This window comes from Canis lupus, chromosome 36, assembly GCF_011100685.1.
Source record: "Canis lupus familiaris isolate Mischka breed German Shepherd chromosome 36, alternate assembly UU_Cfam_GSD_1.0, whole genome shotgun sequence".
Taxonomy (NCBI): domain Eukaryota; kingdom Metazoa; phylum Chordata; class Mammalia; order Carnivora; family Canidae; genus Canis; species Canis lupus.
Window position 1 is genome coordinate 954,527 of NC_049257.1, and position 24,481 is coordinate 979,007.

Here is a 24,481-nt window from a genome sequence, read left to right on the forward strand (position 1 = left end):
TTTTGTACAACTTTGTCTGCCCAGTATCCAAGGTCATCCCCTCTCTAATAATTTTATTTAAAAAAATATGACAGATGGGACGCCTGGGTGGCTCATCAGTTGAGCCACTGCCTTTGGCTCAGGTCGTGATCCCCGAGTCCCGGGATCGAGTACCACATTGGCTCCCTGTGTGGAGCCTGCTTCTCCCTCTGCTTGTGTCTTCACCTCTCTCAGTGTGTGTCTCTCATGAATAAATAAATAAAATATTTTTTTAAAAATATGACAGAAAAGTTTTAAGATTTGGGGTTTGACTTGCTTAATTATTAAATCTTAATGATTAATCAAGTCATATAATATTTCTTCACTTAAAAGACAATACACAACATTGAGATAATGGATTAAAATAGGCGTTTCATTAGTGTAGTGTATGGTTTGTAAGTAAGCAATAAAGACTGGATGTTTATATTATTAAGCCAGTGTATAAATAATAGATTGTAGAATCTAATCTAACACATGAGTTTATTCAGTTCATTATCTGTATGTTTGTATGTGTGTATATACCTGTGTGTGTCTTACAGCTGTTATTTCAAGAAATCAAGAAGGGCCAGGAGAAATGGGAAAGGCTGTGCTGATTCCTAAGGATGACCAGGAGAAAATGAAAGAACTGTTTAAAATCAATCAGTTTAACCTTATGGCCAGTGATTTGATTGCCCTTAACAGAAGTCTACCGGATGTAAGATTAGAAGGGTGAGTTTACATGTGTTGTATAATCTTCTATATTAGTAATCTCTATATCTCACAATATCTCAGAACGTCTGGATCTCTGGGGTTCTGAATACCTGGGCCATAGCAGGGATGTACTGTGCATGCATATAATGAGAAATATGAACTATTTTCTTTTCTAGGAGGGAAAAATAGTTTACTTGCAAAGACATTGCAGAATATGCAGCCTAACAGGTTTCTTTCCATGAGATCTTTTTGCTTTGCTTTGTTTTATCTTGCCAAATACAGAGTAAACGTGCTTTTTGATAGGTTATTTGCTTGCCTGTTTGGAAAGTTCTTATACTTCATGTTGAAAAACTATGTGCTTTGCTATTCCAGTGTAAAAATGGCCAATTGCCTGTATGATTCTTTGACCCTTAAACATTATTTCTTATGGATTCCAGCAATTTATGGTACTATTTATAATTAGAATGTTCAGTTATCAGCCATGGAAGAAATATTCACTTGGAAATAATGATACTGCTTGCAAAATGATGTTGACAAATTCAGCTTGTTTGTGATTAACTGTAAGCCATGCTCTAGATAGTTGAACATATTTTAAGTGGGTATAATAAAAATCAGAATATTTAGTGGCAGTATTGTCATCCTAGCAATCTAGTATTATAAAGCAAACTCTTGGTGCTTAGAAAAGATATGTCCTGAGACCTTTGAAGATCTCCAACTTTACAAATATGCTGCAGACCCCATTTCTATGTGAATAGAAGTTGTTTCTTTAGATATGTAATGACTTTCTCCATATAGAATAAAATCACAATTAATGCAAATAATGTTTGCCACCTATAAAGCGTTCGTTATAAGTAGCATAGTGATGTTAACATCATATTAACTAAATCTGATTTTTTTCCTTTCTAAATTACTTCAGATAAGACCAAAATAGAGTAATCAAATCTTGTTGAGATGGTGGGGCTGGATTGTCAGAGGCTTGATAGCTAAGTAACTGGTTTTGTACACCCTTGTATGCTTTTGAAATGTCTCTCAAAAAAAAAAACAACACATAACTATAGACATCTTTGGCTTCTAGCAAATGACTGAAACATTGAATATTACATTTGTGCATTCCAAAGACCTGTATCATTTTACAGGTAGTTATGTCAATATTTGTATGTTTGTACATAGACACGTTTAAGATATGCAGTAAGCATATTCTTCTAAATAATTTTGAACATTTTAGATGTTGTTTATACTATTATAATAATGCATTTCTTGCTTTGTTTTATATACCATGTTGTGATAAAATGGATAAATGTGATACCTATTCAGGAAAAACATATAAACACTATTTCGGATTTTTAAGAAATCCTCATTTTTAACTCTAAGAACACAAATTTTATATCAGATATGGGATAATTAAGGTAACAGCTGCTTGTATACAGAACAATCACTTTAAGAAAAGAAGGAAAATCTTCACTAAGCATCATTTAAAATATTTGTGGCCAATGGTATTTCTTCTTTTAAGAGTCACTTAGTAAATTAAGTACTTAAGTAATTAAGCCTTAAAATATGGAACAAATTAGCATTTTAAAATGGAGAACTCAAATGGGTTACCATAAAAGTTACATAAAATGCAATATTTATACTGGTTGTCTTTATTTACTTATTTGGTGTGTCTGTGAGTTAGACACATCTTTGTAACAAGAATTTCTGAACACCACATGCCTTTCTTTTAAGATGAGGTGTGATTGATGTATAAGATTATATTCATTTCAACATAGTAATATAATATTTGCATACACTGTGAAATGATCACCACAATAAGTCTAGTTAACATTTATTACCATACAAAGTTACAAAACTTTTTTCTTATGATGAGAACTTTTAAGATTAACTCTTTCAGCACCTATCAAATTTGCAACACAGTATTATTGGCTATAATGATCTTGCTGTAAATTATATTCCTGCGACTTATTTATTTTATAACTGGAAGTCTGTACCTCTTGACCTCATCCACCCATTTCTCCCAGCCCCCTTGCAACCACCAATCTCTGTATTAGTTTTGTTTATTCATTTGTTTTTTAGATTCCTCTGTAGGAGAAATCATACAGTGTTTATCTTTTTCTTTTTTTTTTTTTCTTCTTTTTCTGACTGATTTTTCTTACTGTAATTCCATAGAATTCCATCCATGTTGTTGCAAATGGCAAGACTTGATTCTTTTTTATGGCTGAGTATTCCATTGTATATATACCACTTATTTATTCATTAACCATTGATGGAAGCTAAGGATATTTCCATATTTTGGCTATTGTAATAATGTTGCAATGAACATAAGGGTGCATATATAACATCAAAATTTGTATTTCTGTCTTCTTTAGATAAATACCCAGAAGAGGAATTTCTGTATCATATGGTATAGTTCTATATTTAATATTTTAAGGAACCTCCATACTGTTTCCCATAATGGCTGTTCCAATTTACATTCCTACCAGCAGTGCATGACAGTCTTTTTTCTCTACGCTTTTGCCAACACTTATTTCTTGTCTTTTTTATGGTAGCCATTCTGACAGTTTTGAGGTGATATCTTCACTGAGGTTTTTCTTATTTTTAACTTTGGAATCAGATCCAAAAATTCATCACCAAGATGGATGTCAAATAACTGATAGCATTTGTTTTCTTCTAGGACTTTTATGGTTTCAGGTCTTAGCATTCCGGTCTTTAGCCCATTTTTAGTTAATTTTACATTGAGTATATAGTGGTCTAATTTCATTCTGTCGCTTGTATCTCTCCAGTTGTTCTAACACCATATATTAAGAGACTATCTTTTCCTCACTGTATGTTCCTGCCTCCTGTTTCATAAATTAATTGGCCATATATGCATGAATTTATTTAGGGACTCCCTCTTCTGTTCCACTGATCTATGGGTCTGTTTTTATTTCAACACCATGCAGTTTAGTTGCTAAAACTTTGTAATATACATGGAAATCAGGGAGCATGATGCCTCCAGCTTAGTTCTTTCCAGATATTGCTTTGGTTTTGGGGGATCTTCTGTGGTTCCAGATAAATTTTGAGATTGTTCAATTTCTGTGAGAAAAAAGGCATGTAATTTTGAATGGAGATTGCATTAAATCTATAGATTACTTTGAGTAATATGGACATTATAATAATACTAATTCTTCCCATCCATGAGCATGGAGTATCTTTCTAGTTATTTGTGTCTTCAATTTTTTAATCATTACCATAGCTTTCATTGTACAGGTCTTTCATCTCCTTAAATTAAATTTATCAAATTTGTTCCTAAGTATTTTATTCTTTTGGGGACAATTGTAAATGGGATTGTTTTCTTAATTCCTCTTCCTCATAGCTTGTTGTTAGCGTATAAAAAAACAACAGATATTGTATATTGATTTACTATCCTGCAACTTTACTGAATTAGCTAATTGAATTAGCTTATCACGTTTAAGAGTTCTTTAGTAGACTCTTTAAGGGTATTGTGTACAAAATTTTGTCATCTATGATTAGTGAGTTTTACTTTTTCCTGTCCAATTTGAATGCCTTTCATCTCTTCTTCCTTTTCTTCTCCTTCTTCCTATCCCTCTCTACCCTCCTCCTTCTGCTTCTCCTTTTTCCCAAATTGCTCTGGAAAGTATATCCAGTGCTATGCTGAATAAAAGTGGAGAGAGTGGGAATCTTTGTCATTTTCCTAGATATAGAGCAACAGCTTTTCACCAATCAGTATGATATTAGCTGTGGGCTTGTCAAATATGACCTTTAGTATGTTAAGATATATTCCCTCCATACCCATTTTGTTGAGCATTTTTTTTTAAATGGATGTTGAACTTTATCAAAGGCTTTTTCTGCATCTATTGAGATGATCATGTGAATTTTTTATCCCTTATTTTGTTAATGTGGTATGTCACATTGATTGATTTGCAGATGTTGAACCATCCTTGCATCCCAGAAATAAATTCCACTTGATCATTATGCAAAACCATTTTAATATTGAATTGAGTTTGCAAATAATTGTTGAGGATTTTGCATTTATGCACATCCTGGGTTTTGACCTATAATTTTCTTTTTTTTTTCTTTTAAAGATTTTATTTATTTATTAATGAGAGACACACAAAGAGAGAAAGGCAGAGACACAGGCAGAGGGAGAAGCAGGCTCTTTAACCATTGACTTTTTATTTATTTATTTACTTACTTACTAATTTATTTTTTACATTTTTAAAATTTAAATTCAATTTGCCAACATATAGTATAACACTCAGTGCTTATCCCATCCCATCCCTCCTCAGTGCCTATCACACAGTTACCCCATCCCCCTACCTACCTTCTCTTCCACAACTCTTTGTTTGTTTCCCAGAGTTAGAGTGAGTTTCTCATGGTGTGTCTCCCTCTCTAATTTTTCCCACTCAGTTCCCCTCATTTCCCTCAAAATTCCTTTCACTATTTCTTATATTTCACTGTTGACATTTTATTTTATTATTTATTTATTTTTAAAGATTTTATTTATTTATTCATGAGAGACACAGAGAGAGAGGCAGAGACATAGGCATAGAGAGAAGCAGGCTCCCTGCAAGGAGCCTGATGTGGGGTTTGATCCCAGACCCCAGGATCATGCCCTGAGCCAAGGCAGATGCTTAATTGCTGAGCTACCCAGGCATCTCAGGTGTTGACATTTTAATTATAATGTGTCTTGGTGTTGATACCTTCCAGTGGACTTTTTTAGAGTCATTGGATTTCCTGGATCTGGTTATTTGTTTTCTTCCTCAGGTTAGAGAAGTTTTCAGCTATTCTTTCTCCATATAAGTTTTCTGCTCCTTTGTCTCTTTATTCTCCTTCTGGGAACCCTATAATGCAAATGTTTTTTGTTTGTTTGTTTGATGTTGTCCTATTGGCCCCTTAAGCTATCTTCACTTTTTCAAATTATTTTTCTTTCTTTTTGCTACTTTACTTTGTTGAGTTCTAATGCCCTGTCTTCCAGATCACTAATCCTTTTCCTGCTTCATCTAGTCTGTTGTTGAAAACTCTTGTGTACTTTTTAGTTCAGTTATCTTATTCTTCAGCTCTGTGACGTCTGATTGGTACTTTCTTATATTTTACTGTTATTGTCAAAGTTCCATTATTCTCCTGAGTCCAAGAGCATCCTTAGAGCATTACATTGAACTGTTTATCAGGTAAATTACTTATCTTCCTTTCTTTAAGTTTTTTCCCAGGGACTTGTTCTTTCATTTGGAACATATTTATCTGTTTCCTCATTTTCCTTGATTCTTTGTGTTTGTACCCATCTATTTAGAGAAACACCTACCTCTTTCAATCTTTCCTTGATTCTTTGTGTTTGTACCCATGTATTAAGAGAAACACCTACTTCTCCCAATCATAAAGGAAAGGCTTTATGTGGAAGATGAACTTTGTCTTCCAACCTTGCCCTAGCTCTAGGGTGTCTCTCAAACCTTTGCAGTTATCTAAACCGTCTGATTTATTCTTGAACTGTCCCTATATTTGAGGTTGTATCAAGACCTTCATTGTTTCAGAAGGGGGGATCTTAGCCCCTCGTTTCAGGCTGATTGGAAATAAAACCCTCAGGCAACAGCTTTTAAAGTATGCTAATATATACAGTCTTGTGAGACTACAGTTGTAAACCCTCCTGGCCTCCAGACCAAGTGATTGGGAAGTATCTCCTTGGCAACAATTGTAAAAATCAAAGCTTCAAATGATTATATAAACTGCTTTCTGGGAGGTACTGCTTGGCTATTTAGCACAGTCATATGAGAACACAAAGATGGCATCCCCTGGCCTGTGTTCCCCAAGAGAACTCTGTATCCTCTGAAGACATGTGCTGAACCTATAGCTTACCCCTTAAGCTGAAATTCCAGAACAGGTAAATAGGTGTTTTCACAGAAGGATTCAAGTGTTTCAGTCTTCTGTCTGTGCTGTGCCCTGGGGTTGTTAGCCTGTCAAAAAAGGTCTCTCCAATTGTTTCAGTACTGTTGGGCCCAGAAATACAAACCCCTCTTGCCACTATAGTTGAGCATTCAAGAGGCATCTCCTATATGGACTGCACCCACCAGCTTGGGGGGCAATGGGGACCATGGGACTAGGGTGTTCCTGTTAGTTTTGTGGTATTATGGTGTAGTGCAGGGCCTGGGCATGATTGCCAGCTTCAGTGAGGCAATAGGGGAGCACTGGTGTGGGATGCACCTGCCAGCTTTAGCAAAGCCATGGGAGAATGTGGGGTTGGGACATGCTCACTGGCACGAAGAAGAGTGTGAAAGGTGTCATCCTCCATCACTGGCTCTACCAAGTAGAATGAGAGCCCCGAAATGGTGTTCCCCAGTATGTCTGTCTCAGAAAACCCCTGCAACTCCAGCAGACACTTTAAGATTAGCAAATGAATCTCTTTCACACTGATACAGTGATTTTCAAACTGTTGCTTTTGTGCTGGGTCTTGGGGTACCTGAATGTGCATGTGATCCCTTTAGAAGAGATTCTCAGCTTCCTACAAACCTTTGGGTTTCTTGCACACAAGTTCTGTTGGTTTTCAAAGCCAGCCATCCTAGGGCCTTGTCTCTTCATTGCAGGTCTCAAGGGTTGGGGTACCTGATGAAGAGCATGAACCTCTTGTTCCTCAGGGAAAGTCTCTGTATTTCTAAGACCTGATTATGATCAGATTGTGGGTTGCTGATTGTGGGTTGCTGTGCCGGGGTGGGGTTTTTGGTGAGACCAAGACTCTGCCTTTCTCATCCATCTTAATATAACCCCATTATCCTTTGTTATGGAGGAGCTGATCAGCTAGTTTTAAGGTATTTTTTCAGAAGGAATTGCTCTACATGTAGCTGCAGATTTGATGTGGCTGTGGGAGGAAGTAAGATGAGAATTTTTCTACATCTCCATCTTAAACCACCTCCTGTTTATTGTGATTATTACTGCTTGAATTTTGAGATTTTTCAAATAGTCTGAAATAATATTAATGAAATAAATAATTTTCTACTTCATTTTTATGCATCACCATAGCATATACTATCAGTAAGAAGACATAAAAACCATCCAAACTTTCTAGACAAATCGTAAAATGTATGGGAGGTTTACTGGAGATATTTGCAAGTTATGTTGAATGACTCAATTGTGTGACTGGGAGAAACTAATGTTGAAAAACACATGAATCAGATATCCAAACTATTATATAAAAGAAGTAGAAATCTGTCAATATTTATTTGATGTAGAAAACTTTTTTTTTCAATTTTGGTATTAGTTACATTTCAATTTTTAGATAGTTTTATCTTAAAAAATATGAACACATTAAGCTAGTCTTAATGAGTTAGTTAACTCAGTAAGTTAGTGATGACTGAAAAATTATATAAAAGTGTACAAATTTGGCATTAAGGGATAGTTTTAAAAAGAATTTTATTTTAAGGGAAAAGTTGAGTTGGTTGTTACTCACAAAGTATCTGAACCACACAGTTAATTTGTTCAAATATCTCAGCATATTTTACTAGAATATAGCCTTAAACTGGCTTGACTGAATTAAGAAAATCATGCCAATACTTAAATATTGTGTTTGGCCTTAATATCCATCTACAAATATTTGAAGATGTGTTCCGATCAGAAAATTTAAGTAAATATCCCATGTTTTTACATAGAAGAGACTAGATAAAAATATTTTTTCCTTGAGGTAATTGTGGTGAAACATCAGGACAAGTTAGGATTAAGTTCTGGAATGTTCATTCCTAGTGACGTTTGAATATTTACATTAATTAATTAACTTATTTGCTATTCCTATTAATATGGTAATACATTTATATATACTACTTATATGAGCAAATAAAATGATAGAATTATAAAGAATTATGATAATAGGATATTTTAAGTGCAGTTAAGGCTGAAGATCTTACTAAATTTCTTACTTTTTTGAGGTCCCTCCAGTTCTAGCATTCTTGTTGTAGTCTGCATATACATATAAACAAAAATACTAACAGTTGTCACTACCCCTCTCTCTCCTTTGCCCATAAACTCCCTAACTTAAAAAAAAAAAAAAACAAAAAAAAACTGAAATGTCATAAAATTCCAACTGATTTGGAACTTAGAGGAAAATGAATATCAGCTTAATGTGTTAATGGTCAGCATTAGGGATTTGTCACCATGCTCCTCAACAATTAAGGTTCTAAGATTTTGTAAATTTATGTAATTAGGTTGTAAGTATAGGGCTTAAATATTACTGTTTCCAGGAAGCAAGTAAATAGATGTCATTTTGTTTGGATTTTAACATAAGATTTTTATGTTAATAGCTATAGAGAGAGACTTAGAGAGTTACCAAATAAAAAATTCCATTAAGAAACATTAAATGCATTATTATTTTTGAGCACTTAATATGCTAATATGTGCCAAATACTGTTCTATGTGCTTGAGATATAGCAGTGAACAAAACTAAGTTCCTGCTTCAGAGAATTTAGAATAAATAAGAGACCTAAGAGTGGCAAGGTATAGAGAATAGAGTACTGAGGGAAAGCCTCTTTGAGAAACTCACATTTGTGTAAGTTGATTGGACTTTAAACACTAAACATTATAATTTCTTTTTACTAATACACAGAGATGTTAAATATTTACTGGGTCCCTAGAACAGTCAACACTAGAAATATAATGAAACTATGGATATGTGAAACTCCATAAAGATACAAAAGTGAAGGAATAATCTTTAAGCAAATGTATAGGGTGTGTGTGTGTGTGTGTGTGTGTGTGTGTGTTGGTATTATTTTTGAAAATAGTGTTTGAAATACATATCCAATGAATGTCAGCAAAAATCATACTTTGTTTTGCTTGGGCATCAGTAGTCAATGATATTTCATGCCTCTAGGCTGTCTTAGAAGCAGAGAAAACATGACTGCGACCATAATCAATGAGGTAGTTACCGGACTCTGTACCATTACATGCAAAGCACATAAAGAAAGAAATGAAAGAAAAGAAAAAAGGCAAAGAAAAAGCCAACTGTGGAGAGAGATTTTTCAAGTAATTTGGAAAAATCTCTAGATAAGAGCCAAAACAGGTAAGTTTAAGATCTGTCTCTGTGGTTCACTGTTAGATCTTGGGCAAGACATTCGTTTTCTAGGCCCCAGTTTTTTTCAGTGATTAAACCAGTGAATTAATTAGTCGACCAATCAAACAGCTCATGTCACATACCTACTACAAATTTAGCTCTTTTTCTTTGAAAGATTTTATTTATTCATGAGACACACAGAGAGAGAGAGGCAGAAACACAGGCAGAGGGAGAAGCAGGCTCCATGCGGGGAGCCTGATGCAGGACTAGATCCCCAGATCCCTGGATCACATCCTGAGCTGAAGGCAGACGCTCAACCACTGAGCAACCCAGGCATCCCCAAATTTAACTTTTAGAACAAATCAATGCCTATAACAAACCCTGACTCTGAGGAGGTGAAAGGGAAATATTTACATAAACAACTAATTGACAGTATTGTATGAACACAGCTATAATTGCAAAAATCACAATGTAAGAATAGGATTGCCCTGAGTTCCTGGTGAAATTATGTTTATTATTTTTATTATTCTGTGGAATTCTCTTATGTCCTAGGCTCCCTTTTTCAATGAAGTGAGGAAACTTTTTAAGCAGTCGGCTTTTCCCTTTAGTCTGCAATTATTTTTGAATAAGAAATTAACAGTAATTATTGGGTGAATATTTATAAAAAGGCTATGGGCAATTAAAACAAAATGCAAAGGTTCTTTAGCATTTACTTGTATTCAGACATTTAATAGCACTTCAAGTTCTGGTATTGAGTTATTTGAAGGTTATAATGCAGCTGGCATTTAAATATATTTCATCAGGGAAAAAATGGGGAAATAGGAGATTTATTTCAGCTATTTATATCCTAGACCAAATAACTGCTTCTTCTGTATGCACACATGCAAGCTGATAAAGAGAAAAAGACTTGAGCAGTCTTGCATCATTAGTGGAAGAGCTGCAGCATACGAATTCTGAATAAGTTGCTCTCAAAGGACAAGTTTATTTACTACGTAAGACAAAAATAAACTAGTATACATTTTTTTCTGTGCTCAATCTCATAAGTGTACTTGTCAATTTATACAGATTACCTTTCCCATGAATTAAAATATGACAACTATTGCTTTGATGGCACAAAGGAAAAGAGAAAATGAGAATATTAATTGGATTTCTCATCTCTGTTCCACATCTTTTCTTTTTAATTTGAGAATTACTACAACTTTCATATGCTGGCAAAAAATTTGATAATAATAATTTTTACAATACTTGATTTATGTAATGTGCTCTTGTGTGGAATTAATTTCACTACCCAAATTAAAAGTGGTGTGTAAGAATGTATGTCCATGCGTGCTTATGTATGCATTTAACACATATATACTTGACAAAAATGGTGATGACTGATATTATTATTATCATTGGGATAATATTATTACACTACAACTTCCCTTTCAAATAAGAAAGTGGAGCAAAGCATTTCTAGGTATGTTCTCAGGGACACATTTGTGTATCACTGTAAGCAGAAAGCATGTTGCATAACCCAATTTAGACTTGAACTACCCCTCAACAATCTCTATTTAATTTTTGACACTATTACTTTGATTTTTTAAAGATTTTATTTATTTATTTATTTATTCATGAGAGACACAGAAACAAAGAGGCAGAGACACAGGCAGAGGGAGAAGCAGGCAACCTGGGGTGGGACTCGATGCCGGACCTGGGATCACACCCTGAGTGGAAGGCAGACACTCAACCTCTGAGCCACCCAGGAGTCCCTATTACTTTGAAATTTTAAGATTATGGTAAAATATACATCGTATAAAATTTATTATATTAACTTTTTAAATGTACATTTTAGTAGTGTTAAGTATGAAGAGGATCAGCATATGCCACCCAAACCATATACCACTCTGATATAAAGATTATTTTAAGTTGAAAGCAATGAGAAACTGCAGACACAGGTAAATCTCTCTTATGCCTCCCATCTGCCTACAAACAAGGCATGCATGTCTCTTTCAAAGGTGTCCCTCTTTCTTGGACCAGGAGGAGACCGACAAGCTTTTTCATTGGAGATAGAGATGGCACTGAGATGATTGTGCATAAACTAAACTAGACTTACTAACTAACCCTTACCTACCATTAGTTTCTCTCATAGGTTTGCTTTTTCACAATTTGCCACCACTGACGGGCCCAAAACATAGTTGTTGTTGAGTTTTGTTTTGTTTTGTTTTTGTCTTGTCAGTCCTCTACAATTTATCACCTTTTATTAAAGAGATATATAAACTCCCAAGTTTAAGCACTTCTTTGGATATTCACTATTTTCCATGAGGGCCTCCAGACACATAAAAGCCAAAATTATCAACATCAAATAAAATCTCTGTGCCTTCTCTCTTGTTATTCTTTCTTTTGTCAGTTTAATGTACTGGACTCATGTACTAAAAACAAGAAGGTAGAGAAAAAGGTATTTTTCCTCCTCCTCTGTAAATGCATTCATGTTGTGCAATCTCCAGAAGTGTTTTTTGATCTTGCAAAATTGAAACACTGTATTTATTAGACAACTAATCCATATTCCCTCTTATCCCTGGTCCCAGGCAATCAGCATTCAAATTTCTGTCTGTATGAATTTGACTACTCTTGGTACTTCATATGATTAGAATCCTATATAATTTGTTATTTTGTGATTGGCTTATTTCACCTAGCTGAATGTCCTCAAGTTTCATCCATGTTACAGTTTGTGTTAAAATTTCCTAAGTTTTTAAAGTTAAATAATATTTCATTATATGTATATATTATTTTTATCCATCCATCTATAGATGAACACTAGGGTTGCTTTCACCTTTTGGCTCCTGTGAATAATCCTACAGTGAACATGGGTTTACAAATATCTCTTTGAGACTGTGTTTTCAATTCTTTTGGATATATACCCAGAAGTGGAATTGCTTAGTCATATGCTAATTCATTTCTTAATTTTGGGGAGAAGCACTCTACTGTTCACCATAGCAGCTGCACAATGCATGGAGTTCCGGTCCCTCCATATCTTTGCCAACACTACTTTTTTTCTTTTCTTTCTTTTCTTTTTTCTTTTCTTTTCTCTTCTTTTCTTTTTTTCTTTCTTTCTTTCTTTCTTTTTTTTTTTGAGAGTAGCCATTATACTACATATGAGGTGGTATCTTGTAGTTTTGCTTTATTTTGAGAGAGAGAGAGAGAGAGAGCACAAGCAGGGGGAGGGGCAGAGAGAGAAGGAGGAGCAGACTCCCCACTGAGCAGGAAGCTCGATATAGGCTCTACCCCAGGGCCCCAGGATCATGACCTGAGCTGAAGGCAGACTCATAACCACTGAGTCACCAGGACACCTTATATCTTGTGGTTTTAGTGTCACTGATTAGTGATGTTGAATATCTTTTCATGTGCTTTTTAGTCATTTGTATATTCTCTTTGCAGAATGTCTGTTCAAGTCATTTGCCCATGTTTTAACTATATTATTTGGGGTTTATTTGCTGTTGAGATGTAGGAGTTCTTTATATATTTTAGACATTAACTCCTTATATATGATTTGTAAAAATTTTTCTCATTTTGTAATGTGCACTTTTACTCTGTTGCTTTTATCCTTTGATCAAAACCGAAGTTTTAAATTTTGACAGTCTAGTTTATCTTTTTTACCTTTTTTGCCTTTGCTTTTATGTCGTCCAAAAAATGATTGCTAAATCCAGTGTTATAAAGCTTTTTCCTTGTGTTTATTTAAGATTTATTTATTTATTTATTTGAGAGAGAGACCGTGAGAGAGAGGGAGCACATGTGAGCAGGGGTAAGGACAGAGAGAGAGGGAGAGAGAATCGCAGCAGCTCCCCACTGAGTGCAGAGCCAGACATGAGACTTGATCCCAGGACCCTGAAATCATGACCTGAGCCAAAATCAACAGTTGGATGCTCACCTGACTGAGCCACCCCAGACACCCCCCCCCCCATGTTTTTTTTTTCTTCTAAGAGTTTTTAACTCTTGTGTATAGGTTTTTAATTTATTTTGAATTAACTGTGGATATACAGTTCTACCAACATAATTTCTTGAAAAGCCTATTCTGTCCCCATTGTGTTATCTTGGCACCCTTGTTAAAAAACATTAGACTGCATGTGTAAGGGGTTATTTCTGAGCCTTCGATCCTATTTGATTGAGTTGTATTTCTGCTCTTTGTAGCTCTGTAATAAGTTTTGAAATAAGGAAGTGTGAGACTTCCAACTTTGTTTTTTGAACATTCTTTTGATGATAGATACTTTCTTCCCAGAGTTTCAAATATAGTTTTCAGTTTTCATTCACAACCTCATCTTTCTATAACACAATTTTTAAATTATTTTTCATATTCATCATTTGTTAAGATCTAATTGTGTACTTATGAAAACCAGCAGATACTGTTCTTCATTGCAGAAAAATATGCATGCAAAATAGAAAATACCCCCAAAATTATAGTACACTTGACCCTTGAACAACATGGGGTTAGTGGCACCAAACCCTGCTCATATAGTCAAAAATCTGTATATATTTCCCAAAAATCTTAACTAGTACTAGCCTACTATTGACCAGAAGCCTTAATGATAGCATTAATTGTCTATTAACACATATTTTGTATGTTATATGTATTACATACTGTATTCTTACAATAGCAAAAGCTAGAGAAAAGACAATGTTATTAAGACAATCATAAGGAAGAGAAAGTACATTTATAGTATCTGTGTAAGTAGACCCACATAGTTCAATCCTGTGTTGTTCTGGGGTCAACTGGACCTGGAAGTGTGAATTTAGAAGTACCACTGTGTGGACTTGAGATGAAGGAAAGTTTTATGAGTGGGTGTATTTGAAGCCTGGCTAAATAGAATGGATGTGTATGGAGTCAGACTTAGACAGAAAGAAGATAACTTTCTGGGTAGGAATAAAAGCGCACTGAGAAGCAAGCCATTTCTTTTAAGAACAGAGCCAATGAAAGTACTTGCTAAGAATTTGGATTATAGGTTAATTTGGGTATGTTCCCTGGCTATTTGTTCATTTATCTTTTTAAGAGTTTATATATTTAAATTGATCAAATCTTTTTTTTTTTATTTTGCAAATTCTTATTTTATTTTAGTTATTTATTTGAGAGAGAGAGTGAGCCTGATGGGGGGAGGGGCAGAGGGACAGGGAGAAGCTGACTCCCCACTGAGAAGAAAGCCCCCATGTGGGGCCTGAGCCAAAGGCAGACACCAAAATGACTGAGCCACCCAGGTCCCCCTTATTTGGCAAATTCTAATAGAATAATCAGATAATTCAATTTTAGTTTTAAAATCTACCATGGTAATTATATTTTTATTTATCTTTTTCCTGCTTGAGTTATTTAGGACTATAAGTGTTTTTATATGTACCTACTTTTATATTTCTAATTTTTTATAATCTGCATTTTTATTCTATGTGACTTGTGGCATAAGTGTTTATTTTTATACTCTTTATTAAATATCAGAGCTCATATGAATAAAATGTGATGGATTGCATGCTAAAAAAAGAAAAAAGAAAAAAATTTAAAATGCAGATATTGGATAATTGAGGAATGGAAAAAGATGATAGAGTTTAGACAGTAAGTACATGAGGCCTTGTGAGGAAACAACCCAATGAGAATGGAAGGCTATAATATATATATGCATTATATTATATATAATATATATATATGGCCATTATATATAATATATAATATATATATATATATATATATATATATATATATATAGCCATTCCAGATCATTGGCCTAGGGAGGATGGTGAAGAATCCTACAAACAATGTTTCTGCCTTTGTTAAGACATGTCATGGAAGGAAATTAGGAGGTATTGGAGGAGAAACATGACATGAAGGAAATGATATTTAGGAAGAAACATTTCTATCATTTTATTTATATGGAGGATACTATAGAGAGGAAAGCTTGAATTTAATAGGATTCCTTTTGGCTATTATATTCATGTAGATATGATTAGATAAAGAGTTTGTCTAGAATAATTGTCTTAGAAACATGAAGCAATATGTAATGATAAATTAAAATGAAGGGGAAAGATAAACACCAAATTCAGGTGGGCTTCAGGAGGGATAGGCATATAATTGAATTTTCAATGTTATCTGTGTGTGTGTGTGTGTGTGTATTTTAAACCTGAAACAAATTAAAAGGAGGGAAAAGAGATGATTCCAAATATATTTTGAATGATATCCTGTGACTGATTAGATATAAAAGAGAAAACAGAGGAATCAAAAGATGACTGTACTGTTTCACATTTGAGTAACTAGGAGATTGGCGGTATTGCTGATTCTACACACGTGATCACACACACACAGATGCACACACAGAGTCGTACTCAAATACTAATTCTAGCTTGCATAGTGAAATTAATTCCACACATGAGCACATGAGATAAACCAAAGTATCGTGGAAACTATTGTTATCTATATAGGCAGTTTTTGCCAGCACATGAAAGTTCTAGTGTTTCTCAAATTAAAAAGAAAAGATGTGGAACAGAGATCATAAATCCAATTAATATTCTCATTTTCTATTTCTCCTTTGTGAAACCGATGCTACATTTATCTGCATAGTGTTAACATAAATGGGCAGAATATAATTTAAAAATTTTTGAGATTCTACTATTTCTAAAATTGGCCCTTGAAAGGTAGACTTTGGGTTTAAAAATGTGTAGTTTTTAACTTACCGTATGAAAAAAAATCTAATTTAAAAAATAAAGATTTTTTTTTTAACAAACATTTGAAGATTAATTCAAGTTAAAAAAAAAAAAAAACCAGAGTTCTGCTATTATTGAGTAATCCTATGTGGAAGGAATGTTTGACTTCTGTATGAAATTCTTCCTCAGTATTTTTTCCCATCCCTCAGGTGTTGTCTGTGCACATATCAGTGCCTTAAAGGAAGCCTAGATTGTTTCTAATGCCAACTTTCAGTGTTATTTTTCTGAGGAATATGTGATTTCATAGTCAATATAATTCAGTATAGTTGTGACAGTAGTCATTTTATTGACATGGGAGATGTTGGCACACACCTAAAAAGTTCTCATTGTATATCATAATTAATATTTTCATGACCTTGCAAAGTGTCCTTACTGAAGCCAATATACTTTCTTAATGATAATTGCTATGCAAATGAGAAAATTTGTATTCAGCCTAATTTAATACCTTAATATTCCTATATAATTTGTTGCATTAAAACAGTTTCAAAAAATAAAACATATTAAGGCAGTGTTAAAAATACATAAATTTCATTTTGTACACTTTATGTCCAACTTGAAATATATGGAATATATTGGAATGGAATAATAGTTATGATTTTAGGATTGAAAATATATGTATAAAAATATATTGCCCACCATTTGCTGTATTTATCAGTCTTGATTTATTTTTTTCCCTGAGTAAAGGCATTCTTTCTATTTTTTTTTTTACGTTTTTTAATGACTTTTTCTTAAGTAATGAGGTGGTAGAGATATAGAGACATTTTTACTAAAATACAGGAGGCCAGTTGGTTATATTTAATGAATTAGTTAATTATCTAAGAAATTAAAATAGAAAGATCTATTATAAAGTAACTATTTTTAAAGACTTTATTTATTATTTTGAGAGAGAGAAAGAAAGAACTAGGAGACAGGCACATCCCTAGATCACATGACCCTGAGATCAGGACCTGAGCCAAATCAAGATTTGGACACTTAACCAACTGAGTCACTTAGGCACTCCATAAAGTATTGTATCATAGTATGTAAGATAAAGTTAAAATTTACAATGCAAGTTAATAAATAAAATTCAGTTTTGTAAATACTCATCCAATGTTTCCTTTCTGACCACCATTTTGTGTGAAATTTAAAAGCAAATATAACACATGGTTCCGATCCTTAATGGACTTACATAACATAGTGATTAAAGAGAGATTTTTTGGGCAGCCCTGGTGGCCAGTGGTTTAGCGCCGCCTTCAGCCTGGGGCATGACCCTGGAGACCCGGGATCAAGTCCCACATGGCGTCCCTGCATGGAACCTGCTTCTCCCTGTGTCTCTGTCACTCTCTGTGTCTGTCATGAATAAATGGGTAAAATCTTAAAAAAAAAAAAAAAAAAGATTTTCCACATAAATCAATTAATTATACATAATAATTTTTTAAATAATAGTAAATGTCAATATTCATTGAACTTTTGTTGCCTAGCGGGCATTATATTAAGTAGTTTACCTAAATTATGCCGTGGAATTCTCAACAGAAGCCTCTCGAAGTATATCTTGTATTTTGTTGTGTCTGCTTTATGGATTGGAAAACATTCTCAGAGTTTAAGAAAATTCTCCCAAGTCCTATAGCTGACATCTGAATCCAGGCAGTGCAACTCCCAATGTGTGCTCTCAGTTACTAGAGAACACTAGCGAATATAAACAGGGGAAAAGAAGACAAAGAGTCATGTTACTAAAAACTTCCTAGAGACTGTGAACCCTGGGTTAGCCCTTAAATACTGGGCAGAACTCACATGGATAAAGGGGGAGAGACCAGGGCCATAGGCTCCTCTGCTGCCGGGGCCTGCCACGTGGTCGTGCTGGCGGGATCGCGCCCCAGCAGGCCGCCAGCGGTCGTCCGACGTTTCCCTTGTCTAGTCTGTCTTCCACGTCGCTACTTATTATTTCAAACTTTTAGCACTGCCTCACGCCTCCAGGACATCCTTTCTCTTAGTTTATAATCTTACTTTTTATTTTATTGAGCAAACCAGAAGCAAATAGGAGAAGCCCCCACGGGCCTCCCATCACGTGGACCTTGCCCCGCACCCCGCCTTCCCCCTCCTGCCACGCACCCCCCAGCCTCCCATCACAGGGAGGACCTTGCCCCGCACCCCGCCTTCCCCTCCTGCCATGCCCCCCCCCCAGCCTCCCATCACAGGGACCTTGCCCCGCACCCCGCCTTCCCTCCTCCTGCCGCCCCCCCCACCCACCCCCCCCCCCGGCCAGGGGCGGAGCTGTCCCCTCTCTCGCAAGCGCAGACTCCAGCAGTTCCCCCCACCTCTTCCATCGCCGATTCCTTTTTCTCTCCTGAGTTATCTTCAACAGGAGGCAAACATGCTGTTGATTCTTCCTTGAAAACAAGCGTATAAACAGAGCATCTCTTCAGACAACACTTCTCACGTGTACGTCTGTTCTTCCTTTTCAAAACCTCCTTGAAAGAATTGGCTGCGGCCCCTGTCTTCAACCCCTCCCCACCTCCGTTTTGTCTTAAACTCATCTAGCTAACTTGAATTCTTGCAATACCAGCAAAACTGTGCCTGCCAAAGTCACTGACGATTTCTTCATTGTTCCATTCAATTGTAAGTCCTCAGTCCTCATTATCCTCGGGTTATCAGCATAGAGATACAGTTGATTCCTCTCTTCTTTTGGAAACAAATTTTCACTTGGCTGTCAAGTCTCTGTGCTGCCCTAATTTTTCTTCTACCTCTCTGACCATTCCTTCCCTTTGTTATTTCTTGGTGCCTCTTCTTCTCCCTAACCTCTAAATACAGATATGTCCCAAGCAGGAGTCCTCGAAGGTGGCCGTTTTCTGCGGGCACTCCCTGTAGCTTCCAATAGTCTCTTCATTTTATATTTATTTATTTATTTATTTATTTATTTATTTATTTATTTATTTTAGTCTCTTCATTTTAAATATCATCTCGCTCTCTAGTCTAAACCTCACATCCAGAATTGAGCAGCAGCACATTCTTGATTTGTTCTTTTGAACGTCAAACACTAACCTGAAACAACAGACTCAAAACTCAGTACCGGATGAGACCCTAATAAAACCTCCACTTTTCTTGGAATTCATCATCTTGGGAAATGGAAAATCCATTCTTCTAGTTGCTCATGCCAAATACTACAGTCTCATTTAAGCAATCTCTTTCTCATGTACTCCACATCTGATGCATCAACAAATTCGAAATATTAGCTCTTCCCATTACCTCCACTGCTGTCATCTTAGCCCAAGCTACAAATATGTTTATCTGAATTATAGTAGTAACCACCTAAGTGTTTATATTTTGTTTTGTTTGCTTTTTGTTCTGTCTCAGAACAACGTAACAGAGTGATCCTACCACTACTTTACTTTGTACTACTGCTTGGCTTACATCTTCAGTGCTTTGCATCTCTTTCCGTGTAAAAGCCACCCTTTTCAATGCCTGCAAAACTCTGGACGATTTGACTTTCCATGCTTCCTGCACATTCTCTGTTAGTTTTCACCTGATTTCTCTCTCAGTTCCAAATATAAATGAACACTGGAACACACCAAGAACATTACCACTTTAAGACTTTTGCACTTTCTATTCCCTCTGTCTGGGATGTTTATTCTCTGAACATTTACATGGTTTGTTGTCTTCAAAGTTTTTACTCAAACGTCGTCTCCTCTCTGAGGTCTTCACTGACACATTACATAAAATTACACCCATCTATGACACTCTATCTCCTTTCTCTGCTTTATTTTTCCCCTTTATACTACTGGCTACCTGATGTTGAGCATGTTTAACTTATTTATCTTCCTTATTATCTGCTTCTTTCATTAGAACATAAGTTCATTGAATGAAGAGATTTATGTTTTATTCACTGCCATATCCCTTGCTCTTAGAAGAATCTCTGTTTTATGATGAACACTCAATAAATATTTGTTGATTGAGTTTATAAATTGATGAATAATAATATACTGATAGTATTTTGAAGATGAGACAGGCAGAAAAGTTTGACTTTGATTTCATTTTTTTAAAGATTTTATTTATTTATTCGTGGGAGACACAGAGAGAGGCTGAGACACAGGCAGAGGGAGAAGCAGGCTCTATGCAGGGACCCGATGTGGGACTCGATGCCAGGACCCCAGGATCACATCCTGAGCCGAAGGCAGATGCTCAACCGCTGAGCCACCCAGGCATCCTTGACTTTGATTTCATAATAATAAAGCTGTTATCAGTTTTCAGAGGGATACTGACATGATGATAGAAGTGTAGATCTGGGGCAGCTCCGGTGGCTTAGTGGTTCAGCGCCGCCTTCAACCCGGCGTGTCATCCTGGAGACCGGGGATTGAGTCCCGCATCGGGCTCCGTGCATGGAGCCTGCTTCTCCCTCTGTCTGTGTCTCTGTCTCTCTCTCTCTCTCATTCGCTGTGTCTCTAATACATAAAATCTTAAAAAAAAAAAAAAAAAAAGAAGTGTAGATCTGTATTGGGCTAAGTTAGTTCTCTTTCCAGCATAACAGTTTAGCCTGAAGCAGAAAAAGGAAAAATGGACATTGCAAATTGTCCATTGTTGGGAATTACTACAATATGGTAAGTAGATCAGAGCAAAACTGAACCAGTTGGAATTTCACGATAGCTAAGAGAGGACTGACAAAATGTTAAATATCAAACTGGGGGTCCTTTCTTAGCATCCATTTATTGAGAAACTAGTAGCTGCAAATCACTATGCTAGGTGCTCAAAAATTCTCAACTTTTAGTCTTCCTCTCCAATGTTCAAATTAGTCTTAAAAAGTAAATGGCAGGGATCCCTGGGTGGCGCAGCGGTTTGGCGCCTGCCTTTGGCCCAAGGCGTGATCCTGGAGACCTAGGATCGAATCCCACGTCGGGCTCCCAGTGCATGGAGCCTGCTTCTCCCTCCGCCTGTGTCTCTGCCTCTCTCTCTCTCTCGATCTCTGTGTGTGACTATCATGAATAAAAAAAAAAAAAAAAAAAAAGTAAATGGCATTATTCTCATTTACAATTTAGAAAACTGAGGTAAGAAGAGGCATTTTTGTTTGAGCTGAATTATTGGAAATGCTTTCTCCCACAATTTCTTCTAAATATGATGCCAGATCTCCCTTCCCAGGCTTTGGTTGCCTTATCTGCACTTTTCTGGCCATTTTAAGCTAGTAGAAAAGTCTCATTTTCAAATAGTAAATGATGCAGCCCAGCGTGGGCTACTAGCCGGTCGCCCTCAATGTGACAGGTATCTGTGTTTTGATTTTTAGTGAGGGGCATTTTGGAGACTTCTTCACTCTATAATTGCCAAAGGCTCCCAGGAAAACTTCTTTCAGTCCACCCACTCAGTTCCTGCTTTGGGTAATGTGCCACCCCAGCACTTGCTTCTGGGGCTCCCTAGCTTCAGCAGGCAGCTCTATGGAATAGAACCCATTGAGAGGCTGTGAGTCCAGCTACTTCCCACCATGTCTACTTGCCATTTGAGACTTATGGCTCCATGCCACATATAACATGGAAATGCGCTTCTGTGCCCACTTTTTATTTTACCCCACCCTTGCAGACTCCTCTAGGATGCTTCTTCCTGCTTTGCCTGTCTCCAACACCAAGTAAATCAGATCACAGTTCTTCAAGTCCTTTCTCATTGCATTCTGTTTGGCCCCAAAACATCATTTCAGTTTAAAATTAAAAAACCAATAAACATCTGTTCAAAAACGGAGATGCTGGGCAGCCCAGGTGGCTCAGCAGTTTAGCACCCAGGGTGTGATCCTGGAAACCCAGGATCGGGTCCCAGGTCGGGCTCCCTGCATGGAGCTTGCTTCTCCACCTGCCTGGGTCTCTGCCCCCTGCCCCCTCCTTGCTCTGTCTCTCATGAATAAATAAAATCTTAAAAAAAAAAAAAAAAGGGAGATGCTGATCTCTTAAAGATAGTCACAACCTCTGAGAATGAATATTTTTAGATCTCTGTCATTTGGCTTAAGTATGAAGTACTTTTTCTCCCTTGCATTAGATGTAGGAAAAAAACATCATACACTCAATAGCTTTGAATCTCCTCCTTTCATTGAATTTTTCTCCAAATTCCTAATCTCCTCTCATTGAAGTTAGAGGTGGATGATAGAGATACAGTCACAGTACCAGTTCTGCTGTCTTCCCAGCTTTAGTTGGCTTCAGTCTTGAGTTGCTGAAATTCCAAGAACAAGTTATTTTTTTAAATCCCATTATGCCTATCCACATTTATCTGTTCTCAGACTGTCTACAAGTTGCATAGCCAGAATTTGCACGAGGCTTTCTGACTCCACAATTGTACTCTTTCTGAGAGTCTTGAGTTCTGCGAGAAGGCAGGGGACACTGAGAGGGAAACAGCAGTGAAGGGGTAACAATAAGAAGATTGAGATCATAAAGGCGAGCATACCTAGCTATGAAATGCTGCAGGGTGCTTTGTTCGATGAGTGTATATCCGAGGTCTGGGGATCATGTACTATACTATCAATGAGCATTCAACTAAAATGAAAATGTCTACATTTAAAGTATCTAGAAGTCGCTGCCAAATGCACTTTCAAACTAGATGATTGGAGTGGACTGGAGTAGCAACATAAATGTGAATCCTACCGTGGTATCATTTTAGGGAGTCCAGAATTGATATGCATTGTGGTGGGAGTGGGGACAAGAGAGAACAACAGGGATGATTAAGTGGGTGGCTGAGACAGATGGTGTGGATTTCAAATAAAGAAACCCAGAGGGTGGTGGATAAATAACTATGTGAGTAGCATTGGGAGTAAGGGAGAAAAGGATAATCCCATCCAAAGAATTCAGAGACTATAGGATGAGATAAGACCTTTAAATGTTTACCTTGGAGAGTGAAAATTACGCAACATTTTTCAGTGTTTTTGTTAAAACGTCTTGTTATAGCCAAGAGGATCAGTTTATAAGAAAAGATAAGGGTGAGCAACATAACAGAATCAAGTTTATTTTTCTTTTGAAAAATTTTGTTGCAGCATTCCATCCTAATATAAATACTCTGTATCAGAAACAAACAAAAAACCAATAAAGGGAAAAATGTGGTCATATACCAGAATTTAAGTAACAAAGACATTTTTACTGGTAGAAGGGTTGCGAGGAAGTGTCCATTTAACTGTAAAATTTTTGTGTCCTGTACAACTCCTAAATAGCATAAGAACTTTTAAAAAGATATTTAGTGACTTTATAAACAGTTTTGGTTGTGTGAGAGGCAGTTCAGCTGTGAGTGATTTTAACAGAAGTGAATTGCTTCAACTGTGTGCTTAATAGACTGTGTCACAAAACTGCAGCCCCGAGAACAGGAGGCCTGAAAGGCATGAGGTGTACGTGAGATGAGTATGTTTTGATCACAGCCTTTCTATGGCAGATGCTTTCTGGGAGAACTTGGCCCATCTCCACTATGCTTAAAAATGGCTACCAAAAAGTATTTGTTGGCACATTATTAGTTTCATCTTCACGAAGTTATGATCAGGATACAGTTAGTTTGGTACCACCTTTAAATATGGAATAGGGGCAGCCCGGGTGGTTCAGTGGTTTAGCGCCACCTTTAGCCCAGGGCGGGATCCTGGAGACCCAGGATGGAGTCCCACGTCAGGCTCCCTGCAGGGAACCTGCTTCTCCCTCTGCCTGTGTCTCTGCCTCTCTCTCTCTCTCTCTCTCTCTCTTTGTCTGTCTCCCATGAATAAATAAATAAAATCTTTAAATAAATAAATAAATAAATAAATAAATAAATAAATAGATTTCACACTGTCTTTATTGTGTTTGTAGGGACCCATATACAATTATTATGGCCATTATTACGAATTATATTTCCCACTCAAATATTGTATTACAATGTATACACCAAACATCAGATGAGTTAGTGTCATTGTCATCACGTCAGTGGTTAGTTGTTCCAAAATCATTTATGAGAAGAGACGAAAACTGTGTTTCAACCCGTGTTCTTTGAACACATGAGTGTTTCACTGTTCATCTCACTGCCATTGTTTGCTTGATGCCAGACCGTGGTGGCTGTGTGATAACTGGGGCAGTTTTCCATTTAACATAT

General features: G+C 36.2%; 1 protein-coding gene across 3 annotated transcripts in view; it reads left to right on the forward strand.

Moving 5' to 3' along the window:
* GALNT13 (polypeptide N-acetylgalactosaminyltransferase 13) overlaps nt 1–24,481 on the forward strand; it is a 576,595-nt gene that overhangs the window by 249,580 nt on the left and 302,534 nt on the right. For all 3 annotated transcript variants that reach the window (XM_038584527.1, XM_038584526.1, XM_038584528.1), the window contains one exon: nt 558–726. In XM_038584527.1, the coding sequence (XP_038440455.1) occupies nt 558–726 (169 nt within the window). The remainder of the gene's footprint in view (nt 1–557; nt 727–24,481) is intronic.